This window comes from Carassius carassius, chromosome 13 (assembly GCF_963082965.1).
Source record: "Carassius carassius chromosome 13, fCarCar2.1, whole genome shotgun sequence".
NCBI classification, from domain to species: Eukaryota; Metazoa; Chordata; class Actinopteri; order Cypriniformes; family Cyprinidae; genus Carassius; species Carassius carassius.
The window spans coordinates 5,143,651-5,170,556 of NC_081767.1; the positions used below are offsets into that span (position 1 = coordinate 5,143,651).

At 37.4% G+C, this 26,906-nt stretch overlaps 2 protein-coding genes across 3 annotated transcripts in view; one reads left to right on the forward strand and one right to left on the reverse strand.

Annotated features, from left to right (window-relative positions):
* Positions 1 to 4,650: 4,650 nt before the first annotated feature.
* LOC132155553 (suppressor of tumorigenicity 14 protein homolog) lies at positions 4,651 to 15,386 on the reverse strand. Its single transcript, XM_059564330.1, has 5 exons — positions 14,966 to 15,386; positions 5,470 to 5,629; positions 5,235 to 5,365; positions 5,082 to 5,152; positions 4,651 to 4,809 (listed from the first exon to the last, which is right to left on the reverse strand). The coding sequence occupies exons 1-5, from the start codon at positions 15,011 to 15,013 to the stop codon at positions 4,797 to 4,799; spliced, it is 423 nt and encodes a 140-aa protein (XP_059420313.1). The 5' UTR covers positions 15,014 to 15,386; the 3' UTR covers positions 4,651 to 4,796.
* Positions 15,387 to 18,692: 3,306 nt separating this feature from the next.
* LOC132155889 (amyloid beta precursor like protein 2-like) overlaps positions 18,693 to 26,906 on the forward strand; it is an 83,619-nt gene continuing 75,405 nt past the window's right edge. Inside the window, exon 1 of one of the 2 annotated variants that reach the window (XM_059564646.1) lies at positions 18,693 to 18,957. In XM_059564646.1, coding sequence (XP_059420629.1) covers positions 18,886 to 18,957 — 72 coding nt within the window. In that variant the 5' untranslated portion in view covers positions 18,693 to 18,885. The remainder of the gene's footprint in view (positions 18,958 to 26,906) is intronic. The other variant, XM_059564647.1, reaches the window with a different exon arrangement.

A 26,906-nucleotide genomic window follows, 5' to 3' on the forward strand; every position in this document is an offset into this window, starting at 1 on the left:
GGTCAACAAGAGAACAACAACAGTATACAAGTGCCATGACAAGTCTCAGTTAGTCTAGTATAGAACGCATAGGTAGGGTTTTTTTTTTTTTTTAATTAAAAGACAAGAAAAGGAAAAGTGCTAGTGTTAGTTGGTTAAGTGCAGGCGAAAAAAATGAGTCTTTAGCTGTTTCTTGAAAATGAGTAAAGACTCAGCTGTACGAATTGAGATTGGGAGGTCATTTCACCAGCTGGGCACAGTCCAGGAAAAGGTCCGTGAGAGTGATTTTGAACTTCTTAGGGAACTTTGATTTTAGTTTCTGCCTGTAGGTCGGTATAAGATGAACCAGGCAGTGATCAGAACGTCCCAAAGCTGCTCGTGGAACAGAGTTATATGCATCCTTTATTGTGGTGTAACAGTGATCCAATATATTACTCTCTCTTGTGGGATATGTAACATGTTGTCTGTATTTTGGCAGTTCATGGGAGAGATTGGCTTTATTAAAGTCCCCAAGAATGATTAAAACAGAGTCCGGGTGTTGTTGTTCTGTCTCTGTGATCTGCTCAGCGAGTTTCTGTAAAGCTGAGCTCATGTGCGCTTGCTGAGGAATATAAACACTCACCAGAATGAACTAGTGAAACTCCCGCAGCGAATAGAACGGCTTGCAGTTGACAAACAGCATTTCTAGATCAGGACAGCACATCTTCTTTAACACAGTTACATCTGTTGTGTAAATTTTGTGTAAAAAATAAATAAAATAAATAAATAAAAAGGACTTTGGGACAAAAGAGTGTTTACACTTGATGTGAAGTGCACCAGGTTTCAAAATAAGTAAGAGTTTTAAATGTTTCTGAAAGAAGTCTCTTATGCTCACCAAGACTGCATTTATTTGATCAAAATTACAGTACAAACAATAATATTGTGAAATATTATTACAATTTAAAATAAGTTTTCTGTTTTAATATATTTACAAATATTCCTGATATGGCAAAGCAGAGTTTTCAGGATCATTACTCCAGTCTTCATTAGTCTTCAGTGTCACATGATCCTTCAGAAATCATTCTGTACTCATAAAGAGCTGATCTGCTGCTCAAGAAAAAATTCTTATCTATGTTAAAAACAGCTGTGCTGTTATTAATATTTATATTTTTTAAACAATGTAAAAGTCTATGCTGCCAATTTAATTAATCTTTATTGATTAAAAGTATTAAATCCAAATACCTTTTACTGACCCCAAACATGTTCTCTCAGACTGCTGTCACATGACACAGTTCATGAACTATAATTCTATTTAATTTGTATCAATAAATGTACAAGACAAAAGTCTCACCAGAGTTGGAAACTCATGGAAGCTTTTATGAAACACAGACTTTTGGATTTTGCTATTACCATCCAAAAAACAAACAAACAAACAAACAGATCAAGCCAAATATAAACTGTCAGTCCATAATGAGATTTTCAAGAACATCTAAATGGTTCTATTGTCTGTGTAGAGTTTCTCTGTGCTACTGTACTTTATAACAATGGTCCGGATGTTCTGATTTCAACTTCATTTAATTGTATTACATCAACAACCTGTCACACATTAAAGTGCCAAGTAATGAGAGGCTAGAATAACTGGTCTTCTTCTTTTAGTGTGAAGTTCTCTCTCTCAGTCCCTCCATTGAAACTGTATGTACGGTATACTGTCCATGTCCAGAAAGATTATAAAAACATCAAAAATTACGACTTTATTCAGCATTTTCTTCTCCTCAGGGTCTGTTGTGAGTCCGACTGTTGGGACAGTTGACGTACGACGCTACTGACGTGTTTTCTGATCTCACATGGACTATTTTGCTGATGTTTTTCTTACCTTTCTGGACATGGACAGTATACCATACAAACATTTTCAATGGAGGGACTGAGAGCTCTCGGACTAAATCTAAAATATCTTAAACTGTGTTCCGAAGATCAAAGGCGGTCTTACGGGTTTGGAACGACATGAGGGTGAGTTATTAATGACATAGTTTTAATATTTGGATGAACTAACCCTTCAAGCAGCTGACATTCTATGAACACATTGAAAAACCAGCTGATCACTGCTGAATAAGTGAGATATCACAGAGTCATTTTCAGGTTTCATTTGTGGGGGTGTTGTCTCATAGTAAATCTAACTGTCATAAGCATGTTGTAACAGATGCAGGTGTACACACAGATACAAACACACAATAACATGACGTGGTGCTGACCCTTCAAATCAATTAAACGACATATGCACCAAAACACTTAAAGGCAGGGTAGGTAAAAAAAAATGTATAAAAAACTTTTTTTCCAAATTTGTTTAAACTTTATTTATATATCAATACATAATTAAAATGTAAGTACTCTGAAAAAGAAAGTATAAAAATCGAGTGTCTGTAGACCTCTCACGACTGTTTTAAAGACAGCTCATTATTTCCATTCACTCCACCCCCTCCCTTCTGGGCTCCTATAGATTATCTATCGTCTCTACTACGGCTCGCTAAGTAATGTTATGTTAGCTATATTACGCAGCTACGTGTGCTAATGACACATGCTTCATGAAAAAATAAACAAAATGTATGATCAAAATACAAAAAGAAAGATTTACCTGTCCAGAAGAAATAAAGCCATCAAGGAGTCACTTTTCAGCCCCTTGAGTTCCCTCAGTTCTCGCCATCGCTGGAAAGCCACGCCGATATTAACTCGCGTTTTATTTCTTTGTTTATCCAAAGACTTTTTGTTCATTGCCTTTTCTTGTACTGTTACTGTTTTTCTTTTTTCTGCCTGGTTTGCCTTCACTAACTGCATAGGCTGGTACTGTGAATTTTGCTTGCTGTTTCTCTGCCATTGTTTTGGTATTCCTAGGATCCGTGCCTCTTGAATTCCTCAAATCAAACGTGCGCGCGGAAGTGGGCAGGTCATGTGTGGCAAAAGGGTGGTTGCCATGGTTGCGAGAGAGTGACAGTCACCTAAGCCAATCCTATGTTTCGTCCCGAAATGGAAATAATGAGCTGTGTTTAATACAGATTAAACGGTCTAGAGTCACTCGATTTTTATACTCTTTTTATCAGAGTACTTACATTTTAATTATGCATTGATATATATAGAAAGTTTAAACAAATTTGGAAGAAAGTTGTTTATACATTTACTACCTACCCTGCCTTTAATCTGATCTGCATTTAACTAGTAGTGTTGCTTTCAAACAATACCCAAGTACAAGTTAGGATAGCCGTAATGTAACGTTGTTAACCTACACCAAAATCTACATCAAATCTATCTTTTATATCTTAGAACTCAATCTTTTTATGTTTATATTGTTTTTATTAAGAGTATTATTTACAGATATAGTATTATACAGATTTATTAAACTTGAAACCACACTATGCTCAGGGACCCTGTGAATTATATTTTGAACTGGTTCATTTATATAAGCCTTTCGAATAGACCAACTTTTTCCCAAAACTATATATGAAGGAAAGAGAGATGGCTTTTGATTTCTTTGAAAACATCTGACTGACAGTCAAACTGGTGAGTAATGCAGTTAAGCTGCGTCACTACTTACTTCCCAGCAACCAGTGACAAACCAAGGTTTGAGATCTCAGTTAAAGATTTTAAAAACAGCCCTTTTAAAGGGCGAATATTATGTTTTCACTTATTTTGAAGAAATATGATGTAAAAATGAATATTATTTTTATTTTTTGCAAAGTAGGGTGTGTCTCATTTCTTATTATATTGGTATGATAGAACCAACAAACATGTGATCTGTGTGAGGATGGGGGCCAGCTGGTCACCACAGGATTTCAGACATGCTGGTGTAACACAATCTGGGCCTGGTGCTTTTTTCCTTTTCTGTTTCCGGAAGACCTGGCGCACATCATCCTCGCTTATATGTATTGCAGGTGTGGGGGAGAGGGGGGATGCAGGATGTGTGGATGGTAAGAGCCGTTGTTTGGAGAGGTGTTCAGGGCGGGTTGCAGGAGTTGTGAATGGCGTGAATGGTTGTGTGGAGAGGTGTTCAGGGCAGGTGATGGGTGTTCTTCTTTCAAACCTGCAGTAAAACTTGTTCAGATCGTCTGCCAGTCGTTGATTCTCCACAGTGCTGGGAGGTGTTGTCTTGTAGTTGGTGATCTCTTTCAGACTTTTCCACACTGATGCTGAGTCGTTGGAAGTGAACTGAGTCCTTATTTTTCCAGAATAATTCCTCTTTGCCACTCTGATCTCCTTTTCCAGTGTGTATTTAGCCTGTTTATACAAGACATTGTCCCCCTTCCTGTAAGCATCTTCTTTGGCCGGACGGAGCTGAGTTTTGCAGTGAACCACGGTTTGTCATTGTTGTAATTTAGTTGAGTCCTGGTAGGAATACACATATCCTCACAGAAACTGATATATGATGTTACAGTCTCTGTGAGCTCGTCCAGATCGGTGGCAGCAGCTTCAAAAACACTCCAGTCAGTGAGGTCAAAACAAGATTGTAAATCCTGCTCTGCTTCATTAGTCCATCTTTTTACAGTCCTTAATACAGGTTTCGTTGATTTACATTTACATTTAATCATTTAGCAGACGCTTTTATCCAAAGCGACTTACAATACAAAATACAAAAGGCAATACAAAATGGTCTGTGCAGATCCAAAAGGCTCAAATATGAAAATGTACTTACCTTCAGGCCATCCAAAATGTAGATGAGTGAGTTTGTTTCTTCATGAGAGAAATGTAGCATTACATCACTTATTCACTACTGGATCCTTTGCGGTGAATGGGTGCCGTCAGAATGAGAGTCCAAACAGCTGATGAAAACAAGTAATCATGATTACAGTCCGTCAGTGGGTTTTGCTGTGAGAGGAAAACAAGGGATGGACTTTTTCAGTGGAGGAAATGTTATTATTGATTTTGGCCTTTTTTTTGCCAGAATTTATGTTTTTATCAGCTGTTTGGACTCTCATTCTGACGGCACCCATTGACTGCAGAGGATCTACTGGTGAGCAAATTACGCAGTTTTGATTAAGAAATAAGTCATCTACATCTTGGATGAGCAAAGTAGGTGCAAGACCAAAAAAATAAAAAACATTCAAAAAGTGTTTTAAAAATGTGTGTATTCTTCATACCTGAAGGCTTGGACTTCGGAACCAATGTAATATTTAGACAGTTGTGGAGATTCTGAGTACATTGATTTTAGCTAAACATGAATAAAAAAATGCATTACACACTTTTCACCGTCATCACTATGCAAAACAAATTAGTTTTAATTTGGTTCTTACCTGAGCCATGACTTGGTTTGCCAAGTCTTTAAACTCTGCACTGTCCGGGTTTTCATACGCATCCACAAAAGCTTGATTTGCTATCCTAACTGAGCCGGTGTAAATCTTCTGTGACTTCAAATCCTTCTGGACTGCAGACACCAGGGAGACATGAACCAACAAACATGTGATCAGCACTATCAGGCCGGACACTGGTAACAGTGTTATGCTGTCTGTGGCTACAGTACTGACTTACAGTGGAAATGCCAGACCAGAAGCCCAATGATCAAAGCCAAAACAGCTGCCGAGATCACCAGAACAACAATGATCCCAACTTTCCCAGGGCCCCTCTTCTTCTCCATCTTTTTATTATCTGATGCTGGCAAGAATGTGTCAGCTTGTTCCCAGTCCTTATCCTAAAAGCAAAAGAAAAAATATATACTTTTTAAATTTCTCTGTAAATTTCAGGGTCTCTGAATTCAACCAGAAAAAAAGTCAGTTTGAAGAAATACATAAAAATTAAAGCTGCAGCACATATCCTCAACAGAATCGGATTGAACAGAAAATACACAGTAAATTGCAGAGCTTTTCTGACAGAATAAGTACAGATTCAGATGTATTATATGAGAGCAGCATCAAAACACTTCCCTAGGTGTTGTTTTCAGAGGAGAAGGGGGCACTGTCTACATTTTTATAAACCAATCAAAACATTTAAGCAGTGTTGAATTTAACCTGAGACACATCAAACTGGATACACAAAAAAACTAATAACAGAAGCAGAAGGTATAATAATTATCAGAAAACAGATCAAACATCAAAAGCTTAATGTATTTTCAAAACACAATAATTATGTTTGTATTCAGTGAGCATTATTCTCCTTCAATAGGTTTTTTAGTATTGCATTTTAGTAAATATACTTAATTTCAGAATCAGAATGAGCTTTATTGTCAGGTATTTGTACGAGGAATTTGTTTTCATGATAGAAGCTCCATAGTACAACAGAATGACAGTGACAGAACAAAAAACACATAATAAAAGAATAAAATACAAAAAATACAAATAAGTAGGAAAGGAATGACAATATACAAATTTACAATTGTATGGCAGGTATTTTACAAAAAGCAGTTATGTACAGTCGTGGCCAAAAGTTTTGAGAATTACATAAATATTGGAAATTGGAAAAGTTGCTGCTTAAGTTTTTATAATAGCAATTTGCATATACTCCAGAATGTTATGAAGAGTGATCAGATGAATTGCATAGTCCTTCTTTGCCATGAAAATTAACTTAATCCCAAAAAAACCTTTCCACTGCATTCCATTGCTGTCATTAAAGGACCTGCTGAGATCATTTCAGTAATCGTCTTGTTAACTCAGGTGAGAATGTTGACGAGCACAAGGCTGGAGATCATTATGTCAGGCTGATTGGGTTAGAATGGCAGACTTGACATGTTAAAAGGAGAGTGATGCTTGAAATCATTGTTCTTCCATTGTTAACCATGGTGACCTGCAAAGAAACGCGTGCAGCCATCATTGCGTTGCATAAAAATGGCTTCACAGGCAAGGATATTGTGGCTACTAAGATTGCACCTAAATCAACAATTTATAGGATCAACTTCAAGGAAAGAGCATTTCAATTCTTGTAAAGAAGGCTTCAGGGCGTCCAAGAAAGTCCAGCAAGCGCCAGGGTCGTCTCCTAAAGAGGATTCAGCTGCGTGATCGGAGTGCCACCAGTGCAGAGCTTGCTCAGGAATGGCAGCAGGCAGGTGTGAGCACATCTGCACGCACAGTGAGGCCAAGACTTCTGGAAGATGGCCTGGTGTCAAGAAGGGCAGCAAAGAAGCCACTTCTCTCAAAAAAAAACATCAGGGACAGATTTATCTTCTGCAGAACGTATAGTGAATGGACTGCTGAGGACTGGGGCAAAGTCATATTCTCCGATGAAGCCCCTTTCTGATTGTTTGGGGCATCTGGAAATAGGCTTGTCCGGAGAAGAAAAGGTGAGCGCTACCATCAGTCCTGTGTCATGCCAACAGTAAAGCATCCTGACACCATTCATGTGTGGGGTTGCTTCTCATCCAAGGGAGTGGGCTCACTCACAATTCTGCCCAAAAACACAGCCATGAATAAAGAATGGTACCAAAACACCCTCCAACAGCAACTTCTTCCAACAATCCAACAACAGTTTGGTGAAGAACAATGCATTTTCCAGCACGATGGAGCACCGTGCCATAAGGCAAAAGTGATAACTAAGTGGCTCGGGGTCCAGAATGTTGAAATTTTGGGTCCATGGCCTGGAAACTCCCCAGATCTTAATCCCATTGAGAACTTGTGGTCAATCCTCAAGAGGCGGGTGGACAAACAAAAACCCACTAATTCTGACAAACTCCAAGAAGTGATTATGAAAGAATGGGTTGCTATCAGTCAGAATCTGGCTCAGAAGTTGATTGAGAGCATGCCCAGTCGAATTGCAGAGGTCCTGAAAAAGAAGGGCCAACACTGCAAATACTGACTCTTTGCATAAATGTCATGTAATTGTCGATAAAAGCCTTTGAAACGTATGAGGTGCTTGTAATTATATTTCAGTACATCACAGAAACAACTGAAACAAAGATCTAAAAGCAGTTTAGCAGCAAACTTTTTGAAAACCAATATTTATGTAATTCTCAAAACTTTTGGCCACAACTGTACATACAGGTATATTATGTGCAAAATTTAAGTGTACACTAAGTATGTGTGCTAGATAAATAAGTGTATGTGTATATAAATATAAATAGTGTAGTGTAGTGTGTTCCACAGTCGTTATCAATTGTTCATTAGATGGATTGCTTGAGGGAAGAAATTGTTCCTGTGTCTGGTCATTCTGGTGTTCAGAGCTCTGTAGCATCGACCAGATGGCAACAGTTTAAAGAGAACATGTGCTGGATGTGAGGGGTCCAGATTGATTTTACTGGCCCTTTTGCTCACTCTGGATAAGTACAGTTCTTGAATAGAAGGGAGGGTTGTACCGATGATTCGCTCAGCAGTCCGGACTACCCTCTGTAGTCTTCTGAGGTCAGATTTAGAAGCTGAGCTGAACCAGACAGTTACTAACGTGCAGAGGATGGATTCAATGATGGTGGAGTAGAACTGTTTCAGCAGTTCCTGTGGCAGGTTAAAATTCCTCAGCTGGCAAAGGAAGTACAACCTCTGCTGGGCCTTTTTCACAATGGAGTCAATGTGAATGTCCCACTTCAGATCCTGAGAGATAGTGGTGCCCAGGAACCTGAATGACTCCACTGCAGTCACAGTGCTGTTCATGATGGTGAGTGGGGGAAGTGCAGGGGGGTTTCTCCTGAAGTCCACGATCATCTCCACTGTTTTGAGCGTGTTAAGCTCCAGGTTGTTGAGAGTGCACCAGACAGCCAGCTCTTTAACCTCCTGTCTGTAAGCAGACTTGTCATCGTCCTGAATGAGGCCGATGAGTGTGGTGTCATCTGCAAACTTCAGGAGCTTGACAGAGGGGTCCTTAGATGTGCAATCGTTAGTGTACAGGTCGAAGAGCAGTGGGGAGAGAACGCAGCCCTGGGGAGCTCCGGTGCTGAATGTACGGGTGCTGGATGTGTATTTTCCCAGCCTCACTAGCTGCTGCCTGTCTGTCAGGAAGCTGTTGATCCACTGACAGATGGAGGTGGGCACAGAGAGATTAGTTAGTTTGGGCAGGAGGAGGTTTGGGATGATCGTGTTAAAGGCCGAGTTGAAGTCCACAAACAGGATCCTCACATAAGTCCCTGGTCTGTCTAGGTGTGGCAGAACATAATGCAGTCCAATGTTTACTGCATCGTCCACAGACCTGTTTGCTCTGTAGGCAAACTGAAGAGGAGCCAGCAAGGGTCCAGTGATGTCCTTCAGGTGGGCCAGCACCAGTTTTTCAAATGACTTCATGACTACGTATGTTAAAGCCACAGCCCTGTAGTCATTTAGTCCTGTAATTTTGGATTTCTTTGGGATGGGGATGATGGTGGAGCATTTGAAGCATGAAGGGACTTCGCACAGTTCCAGCAATCTGTTGAAGATCTGTGTGAGGATGGGGGCCAGCTGGTCACCACAGGATTTCAGACATGCTGGTGTAACACAATCTGGGCCTGGTGCTTTTTTCCTTTTCTGTTTCCGGAAGACCTGGCGCACATCATCCTCGCTTATATGTATTGCAGGTGTGGGGGAGAGGGGGGATGCAGGATGTGTGGATGGTAAGAGCCGTTGTTTGGAGAGGTGTTCAGGGCGGGTTGCAGGAGTTGTGAATGGCGTGAATGGTTGTGTGGAGAGGTGTTCAGGGCAGGTGATGGGTGTTCTTCTTTCAAACCTGCAGTAAAACTTGTTCAGATCGTCTGCCAGTCGTTGATTCTCCACAGTGCTGGGAGGTGTTGTCTTGTAGTTGGTGATCTCTTTCAGACTTTTCCACACTGATGCTGAGTCGTTGGAAGTGAACTGAGTCCTTATTTTTCCAGAATAATTCCTCTTTGCCACTCTGATCTCCTTTTCCAGTGTGTATTTAGCCTGTTTATACAAGACATTGTCCCCCTTCCTGTAAGCATCTTCTTTGGCCGGACGGAGCTGAGTTTTGCAGTGAACCACGGTTTGTCATTGTTGTAATTTAGTTGAGTCCTGGTAGGAATACACATATCCTCACAGAAACTGATATATGATGTTACAGTCTCTGTGAGCTCGTCCAGATCGGTGGCAGCAGCTTCAAAAACACTCCAGTCAGTGAGGTCAAAACAAGATTGTAAATCCTGCTCTGCTTCATTAGTCCATCTTTTTACAGTCCTTAATACAGGTTTCGTTGATTTACATTTACATTTAATCATTTAGCAGACGCTTTTATCCAAAGCGACTTACAAATGAGAACAATAGAAGCAGTCAGGTCAACAAGAGAACAACAACAGTATACAAGTGCCATGACAAGTCTCAGTTAGTCTAGTATAGAACGCATAGGTAGGGTTTTTTTTTTTTTTTAATTAAAAGACAAGAAAAGGAAAAGTGCTAGTGTTAGTTGGTTAAGTGCAGGCGAAAAAAATGAGTCTTTAGCTGTTTCTTGAAAATGAGTAAAGACTCAGCTGTACGAATTGAGATTGGGAGGTCATTTCACCAGCTGGGCACAGTCCAGGAAAAGGTCCGTGAGAGTGATTTTGAACTTCTTAGGGAACTTTGATTTTAGTTTCTGCCTGTAGGTCGGTATAAGATGAACCAGGCAGTGATCAGAACGTCCCAAAGCTGCTCGTGGAACAGAGTTATATGCATCCTTTATTGTGGTGTAACAGTGATCCAATATATTACTCTCTCTTGTGGGATATGTAACATGTTGTCTGTATTTTGGCAGTTCATGGGAGAGATTGGCTTTATTAAAGTCCCCAAGAATGATTAAAACAGAGTCCGGGTGTTGTTGTTCTGTCTCTGTGATCTGCTCAGCGAGTTTCTGTAAAGCTGAGCTCATGTGCGCTTGCTGAGGAATATAAACACTCACCAGAATGAACTAGTGAAACTCCCGCAGCGAATAGAACGGCTTGCAGTTGACAAACAGCATTTCTAGATCAGGACAGCACATCTTCTTTAACACAGTTACATCTGTTGTGTAAATTTTGTGTAAAAAATAAATAAAATAAATAAATAAAAAGGACTTTGGGACAAAAGAGTGTTTACACTTGATGTGAAGTGCACCAGGTTTCAAAATAAGTAAGAGTTTTAAATGTTTCTGAAAGAAGTCTCTTATGCTCACCAAGACTGCATTTATTTGATCAAAATTACAGTACAAACAATAATATTGTGAAATATTATTACAATTTAAAATAAGTTTTCTGTTTTAATATATTTACAAATATTCCTGATATGGCAAAGCAGAGTTTTCAGGATCATTACTCCAGTCTTCATTAGTCTTCAGTGTCACATGATCCTTCAGAAATCATTCTGTACTCATAAAGAGCTGATCTGCTGCTCAAGAAAAAATTCTTATCTATGTTAAAAACAGCTGTGCTGTTATTAATATTTATATTTTTTAAACAATGTAAAAGTCTATGCTGCCAATTTAATTAATCTTTATTGATTAAAAGTATTAAATCCAAATACCTTTTACTGACCCCAAACATGTTCTCTCAGACTGCTGTCACATGACACAGTTCATGAACTATAATTCTATTTAATTTGTATCAATAAATGTACAAGACAAAAGTCTCACCAGAGTTGGAAACTCATGGAAGCTTTTATGAAACACAGACTTTTGGATTTTGCTATTACCATCCAAAAAACAAACAAACAAACAAACAGATCAAGCCAAATATAAACTGTCAGTCCATAATGAGATTTTCAAGAACATCTAAATGGTTCTATTGTCTGTGTAGAGTTTCTCTGTGCTACTGTACTTTATAACAATGGTCCGGATGTTCTGATTTCAACTTCATTTAATTGTATTACATCAACAACCTGTCACACATTAAAGTGCCAAGTAATGAGAGGCTAGAATAACTGGTCTTCTTCTTTTAGTGTGAAGTTCTCTCTCTCAGTCCCTCCATTGAAACTGTATGTACGGTATACTGTCCATGTCCAGAAAGATTATAAAAACATCAAAAATTACGACTTTATTCAGCATTTTCTTCTCCTCAGGGTCTGTTGTGAGTCCGACTGTTGGGACAGTTGACGTACGACGCTACTGACGTGTTTTCTGATCTCACATGGACTATTTTGCTGATGTTTTTCTTACCTTTCTGGACATGGACAGTATACCATACAAACATTTTCAATGGAGGGACTGAGAGCTCTCGGACTAAATCTAAAATATCTTAAACTGTGTTCCGAAGATCAAAGGCGGTCTTACGGGTTTGGAACGACATGAGGGTGAGTTATTAATGACATAGTTTTAATATTTGGATGAACTAACCCTTCAAGCAGCTGACATTCTATGAACACATTGAAAAACCAGCTGATCACTGCTGAATAAGTGAGATATCACAGAGTCATTTTCAGGTTTCATTTGTGGGGGTGTTGTCTCATAGTAAATCTAACTGTCATAAGCATGTTGTAACAGATGCAGGTGTACACACAGATACAAACACACAATAACATGACGTGGTGCTGACCCTTCAAATCAATTAAACGACATATGCACCAAAACACTTAAAGGCAGGGTAGGTAAAAAAAAATGTATAAAAAACTTTTTTTCCAAATTTGTTTAAACTTTATTTATATATCAATACATAATTAAAATGTAAGTACTCTGAAAAAGAAAGTATAAAAATCGAGTGTCTGTAGACCTCTCACGACTGTTTTAAAGACAGCTCATTATTTCCATTCACTCCACCCCCTCCCTTCTGGGCTCCTATAGATTATCTATCGTCTCTACTACGGCTCGCTAAGTAATGTTATGTTAGCTATATTACGCAGCTACGTGTGCTAATGACACATGCTTCATGAAAAAATAAACAAAATGTATGATCAAAATACAAAAAGAAAGATTTACCTGTCCAGAAGAAATAAAGCCATCAAGGAGTCACTTTTCAGCCCCTTGAGTTCCCTCAGTTCTCGCCATCGCTGGAAAGCCACGCCGATATTAACTCGCGTTTTATTTCTTTGTTTATCCAAAGACTTTTTGTTCATTGCCTTTTCTTGTACTGTTACTGTTTTTCTTTTTTCTGCCTGGTTTGCCTTCACTAACTGCATAGGCTGGTACTGTGAATTTTGCTTGCTGTTTCTCTGCCATTGTTTTGGTATTCCTAGGATCCGTGCCTCTTGAATTCCTCAAATCAAACGTGCGCGCGGAAGTGGGCAGGTCATGTGTGGCAAAAGGGTGGTTGCCATGGTTGCGAGAGAGTGACAGTCACCTAAGCCAATCCTATGTTTCGTCCCGAAATGGAAATAATGAGCTGTGTTTAATACAGATTAAACGGTCTAGAGTCACTCGATTTTTATACTCTTTTTATCAGAGTACTTACATTTTAATTATGCATTGATATATATAGAAAGTTTAAACAAATTTGGAAGAAAGTTGTTTATACATTTACTACCTACCCTGCCTTTAATCTGATCTGCATTTAACTAGTAGTGTTGCTTTCAAACAATACCCAAGTACAAGTTAGGATAGCCGTAATGTAACGTTGTTAACCTACACCAAAATCTACATCAAATCTATCTTTTATATCTTAGAACTCAATCTTTTTATGTTTATATTGTTTTTATTAAGAGTATTATTTACAGATATAGTATTATACAGATTTATTAAACTTGAAACCACACTATGCTCAGGGACCCTGTGAATTATATTTTGAACTGGTTCATTTATATAAGCCTTTCGAATAGACCAACTTTTTCCCAAAACTATATATGAAGGAAAGAGAGATGGCTTTTGATTTCTTTGAAAACATCTGACTGACAGTCAAACTGGTGAGTAATGCAGTTAAGCTGCGTCACTACTTACTTCCCAGCAACCAGTGACAAACCAAGGTTTGAGATCTCAGTTAAAGATTTTAAAAACAGCCCTTTTAAAGGGCGAATATTATGTTTTCACTTATTTTGAAGAAATATGATGTAAAAATGAATATTATTTTTATTTTTTGCAAAGTAGGGTGTGTCTCATTTCTTATTATATTGGTAGTCACCTAGTAGTACACTGACATAAATGGGTATAGTATTTACTTATTGTAGGAAAATATTTTCACTCAGAAATGCCAAAAAACACATTGAACTAAATTTAAATGGTTTCAGAATAAGGACTGAAATAGCATTTTCTAGTAAAACATACTCCAGTAATCAATATTTTCAACTTTGAAAAAAAATAAATAAATTTAAGTGTACCCTAGATGCTGGCATCCACATTGTCTGCTGAGAAACATGTATCAGTCACCACAACAAATAACCAAACAATTCACTAGCAGTGAGTTTTTAATCCCTTAAAATAAGAGCTACCCATAATCGCCAGAGACTTAAGATACAGTTGTAGACTGCAAGCACTTCATTTAAGGTCTTGTAAAAGTCTATTGACACCCTATCCTCAAAGACAACAATGAAGCATAGCTAACCCAGTCAAGCAGAACGACTTAAACACGAACAGAAATGAACTCCCCAACACATGCAAAACGATCGAGATGAAAAGAAAAGGAATGAATGTCAGCTGACCACCTGGGCTTGTTCTTACCAAGTTATTTTTAAGTTTGTTAACTGTACAAGTTTAGTATAGAGGTTAACAATCAAATGCCAGGTTGTGCAATGTGTCATTACATCTCATAGTCAACCTACAAGGCCTTGCAGGTCCAAAAAAATGATATATATATAATATTTTATATAATCAATATTAGCTTTCATCTTGATTTTTAAAGCCACAAAGTTTTAAAGATCATCTACTAAAAATATTGTGTAAGAGGAGCTTTAACATAACATAATACTAACTTACGAACACATTTTGAGTCCGTGAACCCAAAATTGTATGACTTCCTGATATTTACAGGTTTCCCATGAGCGTGGGAACATAGATGGCAGCAATGCCACTACCACCATAACCACAATCTTGTAAATAAGAGTAAATATACATTTATAGTTTTAAACTTCCAGCCCTTGCAGATCTTGAAATGGTCCCTTCTACGAAACAGGTCGACACAACAGGAAATACATTCAAGTGATAAAAGATGCCCACAGCACAGCTCTTAGTACAGATATGTGAGATATCACTCATTACATGTTTGAGGTTGGAAACTATTTAGTTGTTAATAATATAAAGTCTGGGTGAATCTTACCGAAGAAGGGCCGGGAGTGTAGCGCATTCCTCGATCCATAGGGTCCATTTCTGAGAGACCACCAGGAGAATAATTATCTACAGACGTTTCTTCTCCTCGCACTTCTTCCTCTGTTGACAAAATAAGACGAGGAATTGTGTACTGTAAGAAAATAAAAAAAAACCAAGCTTGCTATTTTAGGAGTGTGGAAAACAACAACACGACCATAACAAATGCACGAGGAACAAAATATAAACACAACACAAAATATAAATTACAGCGTCCTTATAAAATCTTCCCAAATGAACTGTCGAACCAACTAAGACGTGTATGTCTCAAGAACGAGATGACAGGATTAAAACCTGTCATTTTACCTGTATTTGTATGTTTCCCGGTGAGAGTGAAGATTGTTTCGGCTACCTGAGAAACGATTAAGATATTTCCGGTAACGTTACAGTGGGCGTAACTAACTCAAGCGATACCGGCTCTACAGGTGAGCACTTAACAGAAATAACACTTTAAAACACAATCTCCAAACTACACAATAGCCCTAAATACACCAATATAAGTGACTACATGCCTTAACATTTTAAAGCAACTGTAAGGTAGGCTTTATTTAAAGTATAGATATAACTGAAGAAATTCAGTATCGATGAGAATTTCTGCTGCGGAGTGACTCACGTTCTGCGAGCGTCTGCTATGTCTCGGAATCTTATTAGTGTGCTGCCTACATAGACCGCGTGGTTAGTCAACATACCTGTAGACTGATTCGGAATGCGTCTATGGGACCGAAAAGACTGTGTAAGTAGTAGAATTTGGGACAAAGCCTTAAATTATACAAACTTGACTTGTAGGTTTCTGTTGCATGAATATGGAGTTTCCACTTAATATGAGTAGGTATTACTGAATATAGACCAATAGAAAAAAAAAAAAAAAAAAAAGAAAAAAAAAAAAAAAAAAAATATATATATATATATATATATATTATAATAATAATAATTAGTATACTAATACTAATAGATATTATAGTGTATTAGTAATAGTATCAGTATCATTATATAGAGATTTTATTTGTATTGGTATACACACACACACACACACACACACACACACACATATATAGCTATAGAGAGAGAGAGAGCAATACAAATCAAATATGTAAAATGATACTAATACCAATACAATATAATATGCCAGTAATAATTAAGTTTATTGATATCATATATTATTAATATATCTTAATATGGTAAAGTTTGTTGAATTACTGAAACTCAATTACTGAAATTAAAATGATATACAGTATAGAAATTTAACAACTATATTATAATCAAAAGGTAATCTCAGAGTGAGGATACCAAAAGATTTGATAAGTCGTACAAATATTCACCAGAAATGGATATGGGTTAGACTCTCAGATAAATGTTTAGATGGATGTTCCTATTGACCCTTGGACTTATAGCATCAGTACCTGCACAATCCATAGCACACAGCATCTAGCAAAAACTCTTAAATATAATATGACATTACACAGTGCATCAGAATGTGGGAAAACATGAATAAGTTGCACAGAGGGCAGATGACATGAAAAGTTTATCTGTCAGATGTATTGACTATTGGATTGTGTAAATGTGGTGTGATGGGAGAAGCAGACAGTATATTGTGTAACAGCTGCAGGCAGACAAACACCATGTGGACTATTCTGCCCGCTGTTACTGATTTTACATGGACCACCATGTACATCCGTGTCTGTGCTCACAATTAGACATGGACATGTAAATCAGTGTCCTGCTGTGTGACATTACTTCTTCCGCTGTGTATTACAGTTTCTTTTTCAATAGGATAAGAAGAAAAGATTGAAATGACCTGAATATTGAGTCCGACTCTGTCCATTTAGTTACTATGCCCACTCACTTTTGCCCAGGCCTGCCAAAAAATAAAATTCTGCCTACACCACTGGTGTTAAAGAGGAAATTGTGGACTTTTATGAGATACCAAATTTGTGGTTTGGTCATGTCAACTTCCCCTCTCTGATTGTGAAACTTCTGACAATGCTATACAAAATTGGAAAGAAAATCATATACAGTATTATTTTGTAATTAGCATTTATGTTTGATTTATTTTCACTTTTATCTCTTGTGAATAAACATTTCTCTCTCTCATTAAAAAAAAAATAATAATAAAATAAATAAAGTAACTTCTTAGAAGAAAGACAGTTAATATATGGTTTTATATGTAATCTGTCAGAACCACTAGGAATTTCTGCATACGTTTCCAATGGTTGGGAAGAACATATAAGAAAAATGGTTCTAGACAGTTAAGGGTTCTTCGGCTTATAACAATAGCAGAACCTTTTTGGTACTAAATCCAATGGACCATGCTTTGAAAGTGCTATATGAGACAACACTGGTGTTTTAAATAACATTTTTAATAATAATAATTCGTTTTTTAATTTTGTTTATAATCTTTTTTTTCTACTTCTCTATCTGCCTGGTCTTATAATATCTTCTAGTCTCTATTAGGGTTTTACATCAAAACTTTTTTGACATATGAAATTGTAGCATATATGACAGTGCTCTAACAACAGTTATTAACTGAATACATTAATACACGATAATTGACACTGAATATGTATAAATACAGAAGTAAAACAGAAAATAGATGTAATGAAGACCAAGTTCCAGTGAAATATCTTGACAGTCCTCTATGATGCATCATTCTGGTGTAACTGAGTGGCAGCTTCTCTCTGCAGATGATGAGGTTGTGACAGGTGGCACCTGTTTGGTAGAAATACACAACTGGGTTTAGAGTTACAGTGTGTTTTTTTCCATTTGTTTCAAGGGATAGTAAAAAAAAAAAATCTAAAATCTCACCCAAGTTTTTTTTTTTATTCGTCTATTGAATGTGGTTAACCAAATTCTTCAAAATACCTTTTTTTTTGTATTCAGCAGAATTATGAAACTCATTCAGGTCTGAAACAACTGGGATTGAGTAAATGATGGAAGAATTTACATTTTTGGGTGAACTGTCCTTTTAAGTAAAAACAGTTATGTTTAGGCAGGCCAGAAATAGCCATTGTGAAAATCTACCAATAGCATTAATAATAGTATTGTTAGTGAGGAAGAAGAGAGACATATCCTCAACTGAACCGACACACACACAGACAGATTCATATGTTTAGATTTCCTTAGAGTTATATGCTCTAGTGTGGAAAAAAAAACACTCATTTTGATTGACAGTAGTATGGGTATAAAAATGAACTATTTTATACACTATTTTCAAAAATTTAAATAAAAATGCAATGTTTCATACATTTTACCCTTTACAAAGGTCTCACTTGTAAAAGAGGTTTTAACCTCAATGTGACTTCCTGTTTAAATAAAGGTAAAAAAAAAAAAAAAAAAAAAACTTGATAAAAAAAAAAAAAAACGTGAATACCCTTATTCATTGTGTAAACATTTCGTAATAGACCTACAGGAGGAGCACACACCTTTTTTATTTTTATTATTTTTTTATTAGAAAATGGGGAACAATAACTTGCATATGACAAAATATACACTTTTACAATCACATCTCCATCATACATAAATGTCCGTGTATATATTACCACATACAATAACAACACACAAAACAAACATTCTTTAAACATTTCAGGGGGTTGCAAGGTGCCCACACCCAGCATGATGACCTCATTTCCGGTAGGTCCCTTCTTCAGACGCCCGGTGGCGCGCTTGATCCTGCTTTTAGAGCTCGCGCAGTGGCAGTCGGGGACGCGCTACATTCCACGCGCGCTCAGAGCGGGATCAACGCACAGTAGGAAAAACACAGGAAAGAGAAACACACACAGCAATCGCTCGAGGATCGTTTACCGAACTGCTTTCTGTTTTAAGAATCCACAGCGGGATAATTTCAGCACAAGCCCCAGCAGAGAGTAACCGAGGAAGATGGGTTTAATCCCGGCCGTGTCTGTGCTCGTCCTGGTCATCGCTGTTCCGAGTCTGGCCGGATACATTGAGGTGCGTGCGCACTAATATTACACCCTCGTTTTCGCAATTATCTTATATTCTTTTACATTAATATTTTTGTACTGAAACCTCTTTTTATAGTGATATTAATATTTCTGAATAAGTAGTAGTTTAGAATAAATGTTCAGCCTATGAAATCATCTGACTGATGATTATAATGTAATATAAAATGTTCAATAAGTGTAAAATTTTGACTATGTCCTTGGACGGTCTTTGTTCGGACAGGCTGTGGAGGTTAAATGCCTTTTTTTCTTTTAGTACTTTTATTTGTGTTGTTGTATTGGAAATTTTAACCCCCCAATTGTTTTTTTTTTTTAATCATGCCAATTTGAAGTCCTCAATAGCTAATATCTGAATGAATCTGAATCTCTGTATATCTTCAAATTTCATCTTAACCAGTAATGTTATTTGCCGTTTTAATATTTGTGTTATTTCATAAACGTATGAATTATAACCTGATCTTACATTGGAGAATATCCACACTTTTCCTTGATGACTCTATCAGAAGAGATCTTATAAAGGTTTGTATCTGCTCTGAGGTTTGGCTTGATGTAAAATGTCAGAAACCATAAAAAATAAACAAAAATCAAAGAATCCAACTGGACAAACTGTTTCAACATATTTGATCTGATAATGTAGTTTACTAAAATGATTCAGATCATCATATGTATTCATCAGAAATAGCTTTCAGGGGGTTGCTGTGATCGGTGTGACGAGCTTTAGGTGAAAAATCACTCCCCATGTTAAAGGGAAAGTTTGTATTTGTCAGAGAACAATGGGTCGGGCTTGTGAAACATGTCAGTTGCTTTCACAGTAGGCAAATTATGCAAATGAATTTGTGTGGTATATTAAATGAAGCCAAGTCAAGTCTCCGGGACGATCCCTGTCTGGTTGCTTTAAACCTGCCCTTGTCCAAGAGGAGTCTGCGCTGTGACCTATAGTCATTTCTGATGGCATGATCTTCCTATAAGAGCTCAGCCTGAAGGCATGATATAACAAATTGTGAAACCAATGTTTTCGGTGCCAGAAATAATGGTTGCAAAGCACTAAAATAAAAAAAAGAAATCTCTTTGTTGCTAATTGATGCATTTAGAGAGAAAGGCGCTGCCTGTGGTTCACCGTCATGAGGAGGTGCAGGGATGTTGATGGATGTGCGAAGAAAAGCATTGCTGTAGAAAATCAAAGAATCATTTTACCTTCAGATCAATATTATGACCTTATTGTGTTTCTGTTATCACAGCTTTTCTCTTTGTTATACATTTGACTCCTTGTATCCTTGATTGTTTTGATCCGATCACTCCTCAAGCTCTCTGATCAACATCAACCTTAATTGAGGGGGGAGTTTTGTCACCCAGTATATTTGTGTTTTACAGTTAATAATGTTGTTGATTTTATATTGTAAGATATATAAAAAAAGTGATTTCAAACTCTGAATTGAATTTATTTTAACTAAAAAAGACAATAATAAACAGACAAATACAACTAAAATTAACTGTGCTTTAAGTTTTTCAGGTGATAGTAATAGTTATAGTAATATTCAGGTGCTGAAATACCACAGAGAATGATCTATTTATGTTTAACTTTAAAATAACACTGGTTAGTATTCAATGTATGAATAAACATTAATGACAGACAGCAGCTGGTTTATTTAGGCGCTGTCTCTTTAAGACCTCATGCACGAATCTATCATACTGTTACAAGTTTTGTTTACATTCACTTAATAGCATATATATATATATATATATATATATATATGTATATATGTATACTCAAAAAGGCGGGCATTCTGACATAGTTATGTATGTATTTGGCTGTTTAGGTGCAACACAACTTAATTCTGTACTAGTTGCACGCTCCGAGTGTGAGCTCACAGAAAGGGGTTTCACAGAGAGCGGGAAAGTACTGAATTGAGCACTTTGAGTGTTTAAAATTGTAAGACTCAAAAGCACGTGCAAATGATAGTCATCTGTGCCGCTCTGAAATATTTGTAGGAATTTCCCACGTTACAGGTTTTGAAACTGTGGGAATCCGTAGAATAATTCCACACTGGCGATGACATGACTGCGGCGCCAAATCATTTACTGTCCTCACGCATTGACGTCATCAAATTGCGATTGCCAGGTGTATTTTGTTGGAGATGAAGGGAATGTGTCAAAGTCACTCTGGGCTGTCTGTTTGATTGTTGATTCTTGGCTGGGAACTCTCTGGTGCTGGTGCAAGCTTGGATTTGTTTTTTGTTTTTTCCTCAGCTGTGGTTATGTACATTTTTTGATACAGCCATTTACAGTTATACAACCATGAGATATCCAGGCTCAACAATAAGGATTTTTTCCGGTTCAGATTTTTGCATTCCTTGACAACGGTCTTTATATTTTTGTCTGTTGCATTGCATCTCCCTGTTTTCCACATATTTGCACCATGAGCAAGTTTTTTATTTTTTATTTTTTTTTGCATGTAAACTGAATGTAAAGTGATAGATAAAGACCTTCTGAGACTCCTGTGTCAATTTGGTTGCAGTCTGTCTCAATTTTTTTGACTGCAAAAATGATCCCTTACTCCACCTGTCAAGTACAAGGCTGAAGCTTTGGCCTTGAGCCATCCTTATTGTTAAGAATGTTTTATCTGTGTTTTCCAATAGTGTATTTGATCAAATCCTGTTGTGTTAGCTTTCATGGTCATTGTCTGTCTCGGTGAGTCAGTTTTTGCTTGTACAGCTTTCACAATGACTGGCACTACTGCTTGGGTTTTTTTCTTGTTGTTTTTGTTGTCAGATATGTGTAATTAAAAGAACAAATTCACAGAAGACATTTTGTTTATTTGAAATGTTAATTTCTTCAACCATTAATTTACAAATGAGTTCCTCTGGAAATTCAAATGAATAAACTGCCCAACCCAAAGCCCAATCTTGCTGATATAGCTTGTTGCCAATTAACGCAACACAGGCGTGCTGGAATTTGACTGGCGCTGAATCATATTTGTGCTGTGTGCAAAGCTTGCCTGCTTTTGAATGTTTTCACAGATTCTCTGAATGCAAGCTTTGGCACATACTAACATGAATGAAGTGTCTATTTTGAATACCTGTGTGCTCCAGTAACCTGCTGCTGGCACAGACATGACTGATTCAGATAATAGCAAGAGTGATCATCAAGCACATTAAAAACACTGAACTTGGCATACTTGGGAGTTACGCAACCCAGCTATCGGCAGGTTTAAGAGAAACCTAAAACCCAGCTTGTAAAATTTTCTCAGTGGTTGAGTGGGCGTCTTTGTACTCTTTTTTTCAAGCCACTGAGATGGTAAACAAAAAGTGTTGTCTATTCTGAAGCTTGCTCGAGGGCCCACCTTGTTCTCGTTACGCAGTCATGCAGCATTGCGTCCAATGATGGGACTCTAGGCTCTTGGAATGATGCAGTGCTAGGAGTAGTTTAAAGTCAACGTGAAACCTAATTGGACCACATTCCTGGTTTCATTTTGCATAATTCACCAGTGGATATTATAAAAAACATTGTTTTTGTAATACAGAAAATAATAAAAACTGTTGACATCTTATCCTAATACCTTGTTTCCCTCACATTATAGATGTTAAAGTCAAGGAGCATTTCTTTGGTATTCACACCTGTGTTTGGTTAACCACATGCAGTGGTTTTGTGTTTATATGTGTGAATGTTTGCAGGGGTGTGTGGTGTCTGCGGGGGTGATTCTGTCTGCAGCCTTTGATGGCACACAAACCATTTGTATGCAGACTTCATTGTGTGGATGTGTTAGCAGGGCTTTTAATAGCATGCATTGCTCACCCCAGGAGTGATGAATGGATGTCGGTGAGGGGCTATTGTGAGCTCTGAATTGGTGCTAGCATCCTGACCAGCACAAGGACCCGATTGGGACATGACATGTGTGTTTATGTGACGACAGCCAGGCTGCAGATGCTAATTGCCACATTGTGCACGTCTCTTGATGTAATGCTCAGTGGAAGAATACAAAGTTACTGGCATTTGTTTATTTACCCTGAGACATTCATAATTGGCTATAACAGGCTATCTTTATGGTAAATGTAAGGACTTCTGTATTCTCACATACAGTAGCATCTGGTATGTTGGTTTTTATGTATTTATGTGTTTATACATCTGTCCGGCCAGTGATAGATTTGTACTCTTACATTCACAATTTTCACCACCTAGATATTAGATTAAATTAGCATCAAAATAAATATAGCATCTGGCCCTACTAAGACTGATGACGGGTGAATTAGGAGAATTTGCTGGCTTTTAACATTACTGGCTATCTGTATTTCATTTATGTCTGTATTACTAAAATTAATTATTATAATTATTTTTTTTTTCCCTCTTGCATATTTCACAAACAGGTCATTATGTGAGTAGAAGGCGAAGACTCGTTATTTTAGTTTTTCTTTTTTTCATTTTGATAAGTTAAGGGAGATTCCATGCGTGTCTCCACAAGTAGTTCTGGTGAAAAAAAAAAAAACAAACACACAAACTTTTGCCATCCTAGATCCAATTCTGATGATTTTCCTCCAAAATCAGCACAGTCAAGACACCCAGGTTTTAATGAGTGTTTTCTTTTTAGTAGACTGCTTTTCATGCATTACTCATCGTGCTAAGTGATGGCATCACAAAACATTTTGGATGTGATTTGATATGCACGTCAGGTGTGGCAGAGCTCTATTGTTGGATTGCAGGCATTGATAATGGTTTTGTCAACCATTTCCTGTTTGGCAAAGCCTGAGCTGTGTTAGCGCCACCCTGATGCTCATCCTCTGAGCTGAGGGCTTAGTGATCACAGAGACTTTCAATTATTTTACCAGCAGCTCTCAGTCTCCCCACAAATCCTCTTATGGCTTTAAGACACACGGAGTCCTCGACAGGAGAGAAGAGAACATGCTATATCTGCGGATACTCCGCCCGTCCATTACTGATATGATATGATATGATACATATGCAAACATGCTTTGATGGCCGCACCCTTGAGTGAGCTCACACTGAGTCTCTGCACCTTAGTCACTGACACTGCACCATTTATTCAGAATCCTGCCCTCAGTCTCTTATAGTCAGCAGGATCGTTTGCATGGTCGACTAATAGGCTGAGATTTTAGGTTAGGCTTTTGAAGCTATTTTTGAGTTCAGTGGTCCTGTGGCATGACAAATGGGTTTATAAAGAATGAATATTCCTTGTGGTGTTTCGATTTAATATGTGATCCTGAAAATTGCAAGCACTATAATTGTACTTCAATTAACCCTTTGAGGTTTAAGGGTATTTTTGGGGCCTGGAGATGTTTTGTCATGTCCTGACATTTGTGCGTTTTTCAGTTGCTTCTAAACATTTAAATGGCTAAAGTCTAATATCACTGTAATCAGCACAAACTGGGCTATAATAATATGTGAGCAGCATGTATGTACATGATTGTGTTTTTGAGAAAAAAATGTTTATGCGTGGTTCGTGAAAAACTAAAAATGGATAATCCATAAAACATAAAATGCGCACATAACATTGGTTCCCGGGACTTTTGAGAACTGGATCTTGTCGCCTAGAATTTTTCTTGCTAAATTATGTGAAAAATCATCATGTTTACCCACTCACAGAAAACAGTATATTGATTTTAATTTTTCTAATTTACTTTTTGTGTAGAAAAGGGTCTGTGCAAGAGGGTGGGAACTATCAGCATTATGTTGTGATTTACACCTGAGAAGACATAATGAGCTGCATAATGAGCCTCTCAGTCATCTGTGTCACTGAGAGGGAAGAGTTACAAGAAAGAATGTGAAGACAAAATAAATCTATATAATTTTATGTTTGTAGTTTATTTAGAATATATTTAATTATCCCACAAAATAATGTAATATTCACTTGCAAGTGCAGTTAAACAGTTTATTAGGAACAATCAAAGCTGACTTTCAAAGCTGAATCTTTAGCATCATTGCTCCAGTCGCACACTGATTTTCTACAAAAAAACAAACATGTATTGTTATTAGTATCATTATCATTATTATTATTATTATTATTAATGTGGAAAACAGCTGAGAATTTTTTTCAGTTTTTTTTTTAAATGAATTGAAAGAACAGCATTGTTACATTTGTTAGTTACATTTATATTATTTACATCAAGCTTTGAATGGTATAGTATTGTATATTATTAAAACTTTATAATGTTTCACATGATTATACATTTGGTCAGGAATTATAGTTTGGAAAAAGTTTAACTACAACCCGAATTCCGGAAAAGTTGGGACGTTTTTTAAATTTTAATAAAATGAAAACTAAAAGACTTTCAAATCACATGAGCCAATATTTTATTCACAATAGAACATAGATAACATAGCAAATGTTTAAACTGAGAAAGTTTACAATTTTATGCACAAAATGAGCTCATTTCAATTTTGATTTCTGCTACAGGTCTCAAAATAGTTGTGACGGGGCATGTTTACCATGGTGTAGCATCTCCTTTTCTTTTCAAAACAGTTTGAAGACGTCTGGGCATTGAGGATATGAGTTGCTGGAGTTTTGCTGTTGGAATTTGGTCCCATTCTTGCCTTATATAGATTTCCAGCTGCTGAAGAGTTCGTGGTCGTCTTTGACGTATTTTTCGTTTAATGATGCGCCAAATGTTCTCTATAGGTGAAAGATCTGGACTGCAGGCAGGCCAGGTTAGCACCCTGACTCTTCTACGATGAAGCCATGCTGTTGTTATAGCTGCAGTATGTGGTTTTGCATTGTCCTGCTGAAATAAACAAGGCCTTCCCTGAAATAGACGTTGTTTGGAGGGAAGCATATGTTGCTCTAAAACCTTTTATATACCTTTCAGCATTCACAGAGCCTTCCAAAACATGCAAGCTGCCCATACCGTATGCACTTATGCACCCCCATACCATCAGAGATGCTGGCTTTTGAACTGAACGCTGATAACATGCTGGAAGGTCTCCCTCCTCTTTAGCCCGGAGGACACGGCGTCCGTGATTTCCAACAAGAATGTCAAATTTGGACTCGTCTGACCATAAAACACTATTCCACTTTGAAATAGTCCATTTTAAATGAGCCTTGGCCCACAGGACACGACGGCGCTTCTGGACCATGTTCACATATGGCTTCCTTTTTGCATGATAGAGCTTTAGTTGGCATCTGCTGATGGCACGGCGGATTGTGTTTACCGACAGTGGTTTCTGAAAGTATTCCTGGGCCCATTTAGTAATGTCATTGACACAATCATGCCGATGAGTGATGCAGTGTCGTCTGAGAGCCCGAAGACCACGGGCATCCAATAAAGGTCTCCGGCCTTGTCCCTTACGCACAGAGATTTCTCCAGTTTCTCTGAATCTTTTGATGATGTTATGCACTGGAGATGATGAGATTTGCAAAGCCTTTGCAATTTGACGTTGAGGAACATTGTTTTTAAAGTTTTCCACAATTTTTTTACGCAGTCTTTCACAGATTGGAGAGCCTCTGCCCATCTTTACTTCTGAGAGACTCTGCTTCTCTAAGACAAAGCTTTTATAGCTAATCATGTTACAGACCTGATATCAATTAACTTAATTGATCACTAGATGTTCTCCCAGCTGAATCTTTTCAAAACTGCTTGCTTTTTTAGCCATTTGTTGCCCCCGTGCCAACTTTTTTGAGACCTGTAGCAGGCATTAAATTTTAAATGAGCTAATTAAGTGGATAAAAGTGTAAAATTTCTCAGTTTAAACATTTGCTATGTTATCTATGTTCTATTGTGAATAAAATATTGGCTCATGTGATTTGAAATTCCTTTAGTTTTCATTTTATTAAAATTTAAAAAACGTCCCAACTTTTCCGGAATTCGGGTTGTAGTAAAATGTTTACACTATATGTGAAAACTAGTACAAGTATATAAATAAATAAAAAGAGACTTACTCATGTTTATGATCTCTGCTTCATTCTTTTTTTTCTGAGGAAAACCATTTCTC

Coding starts and splice junctions, on each gene's coding strand:
- LOC132155553 (XM_059564330.1), bottom strand. CDS start 15,013: ATGGACCCTATGGATCGAGGAATGCGCTACACTCCCGGCCCTTCTTCG. Junction 5,366..5,469: donor TCTGGTCTGGCATTTCCACT/GTAAGTCAGTAC, acceptor TGGTGTCTGCAG/TCCAGAAGGATTTGAAGTCA. Junction 5,153..5,234: donor CAAACCAAGTCATGGCTCAG/GTAAGAACCAAA, acceptor ATTCATGTTTAG/CTAAAATCAATGTACTCAGA.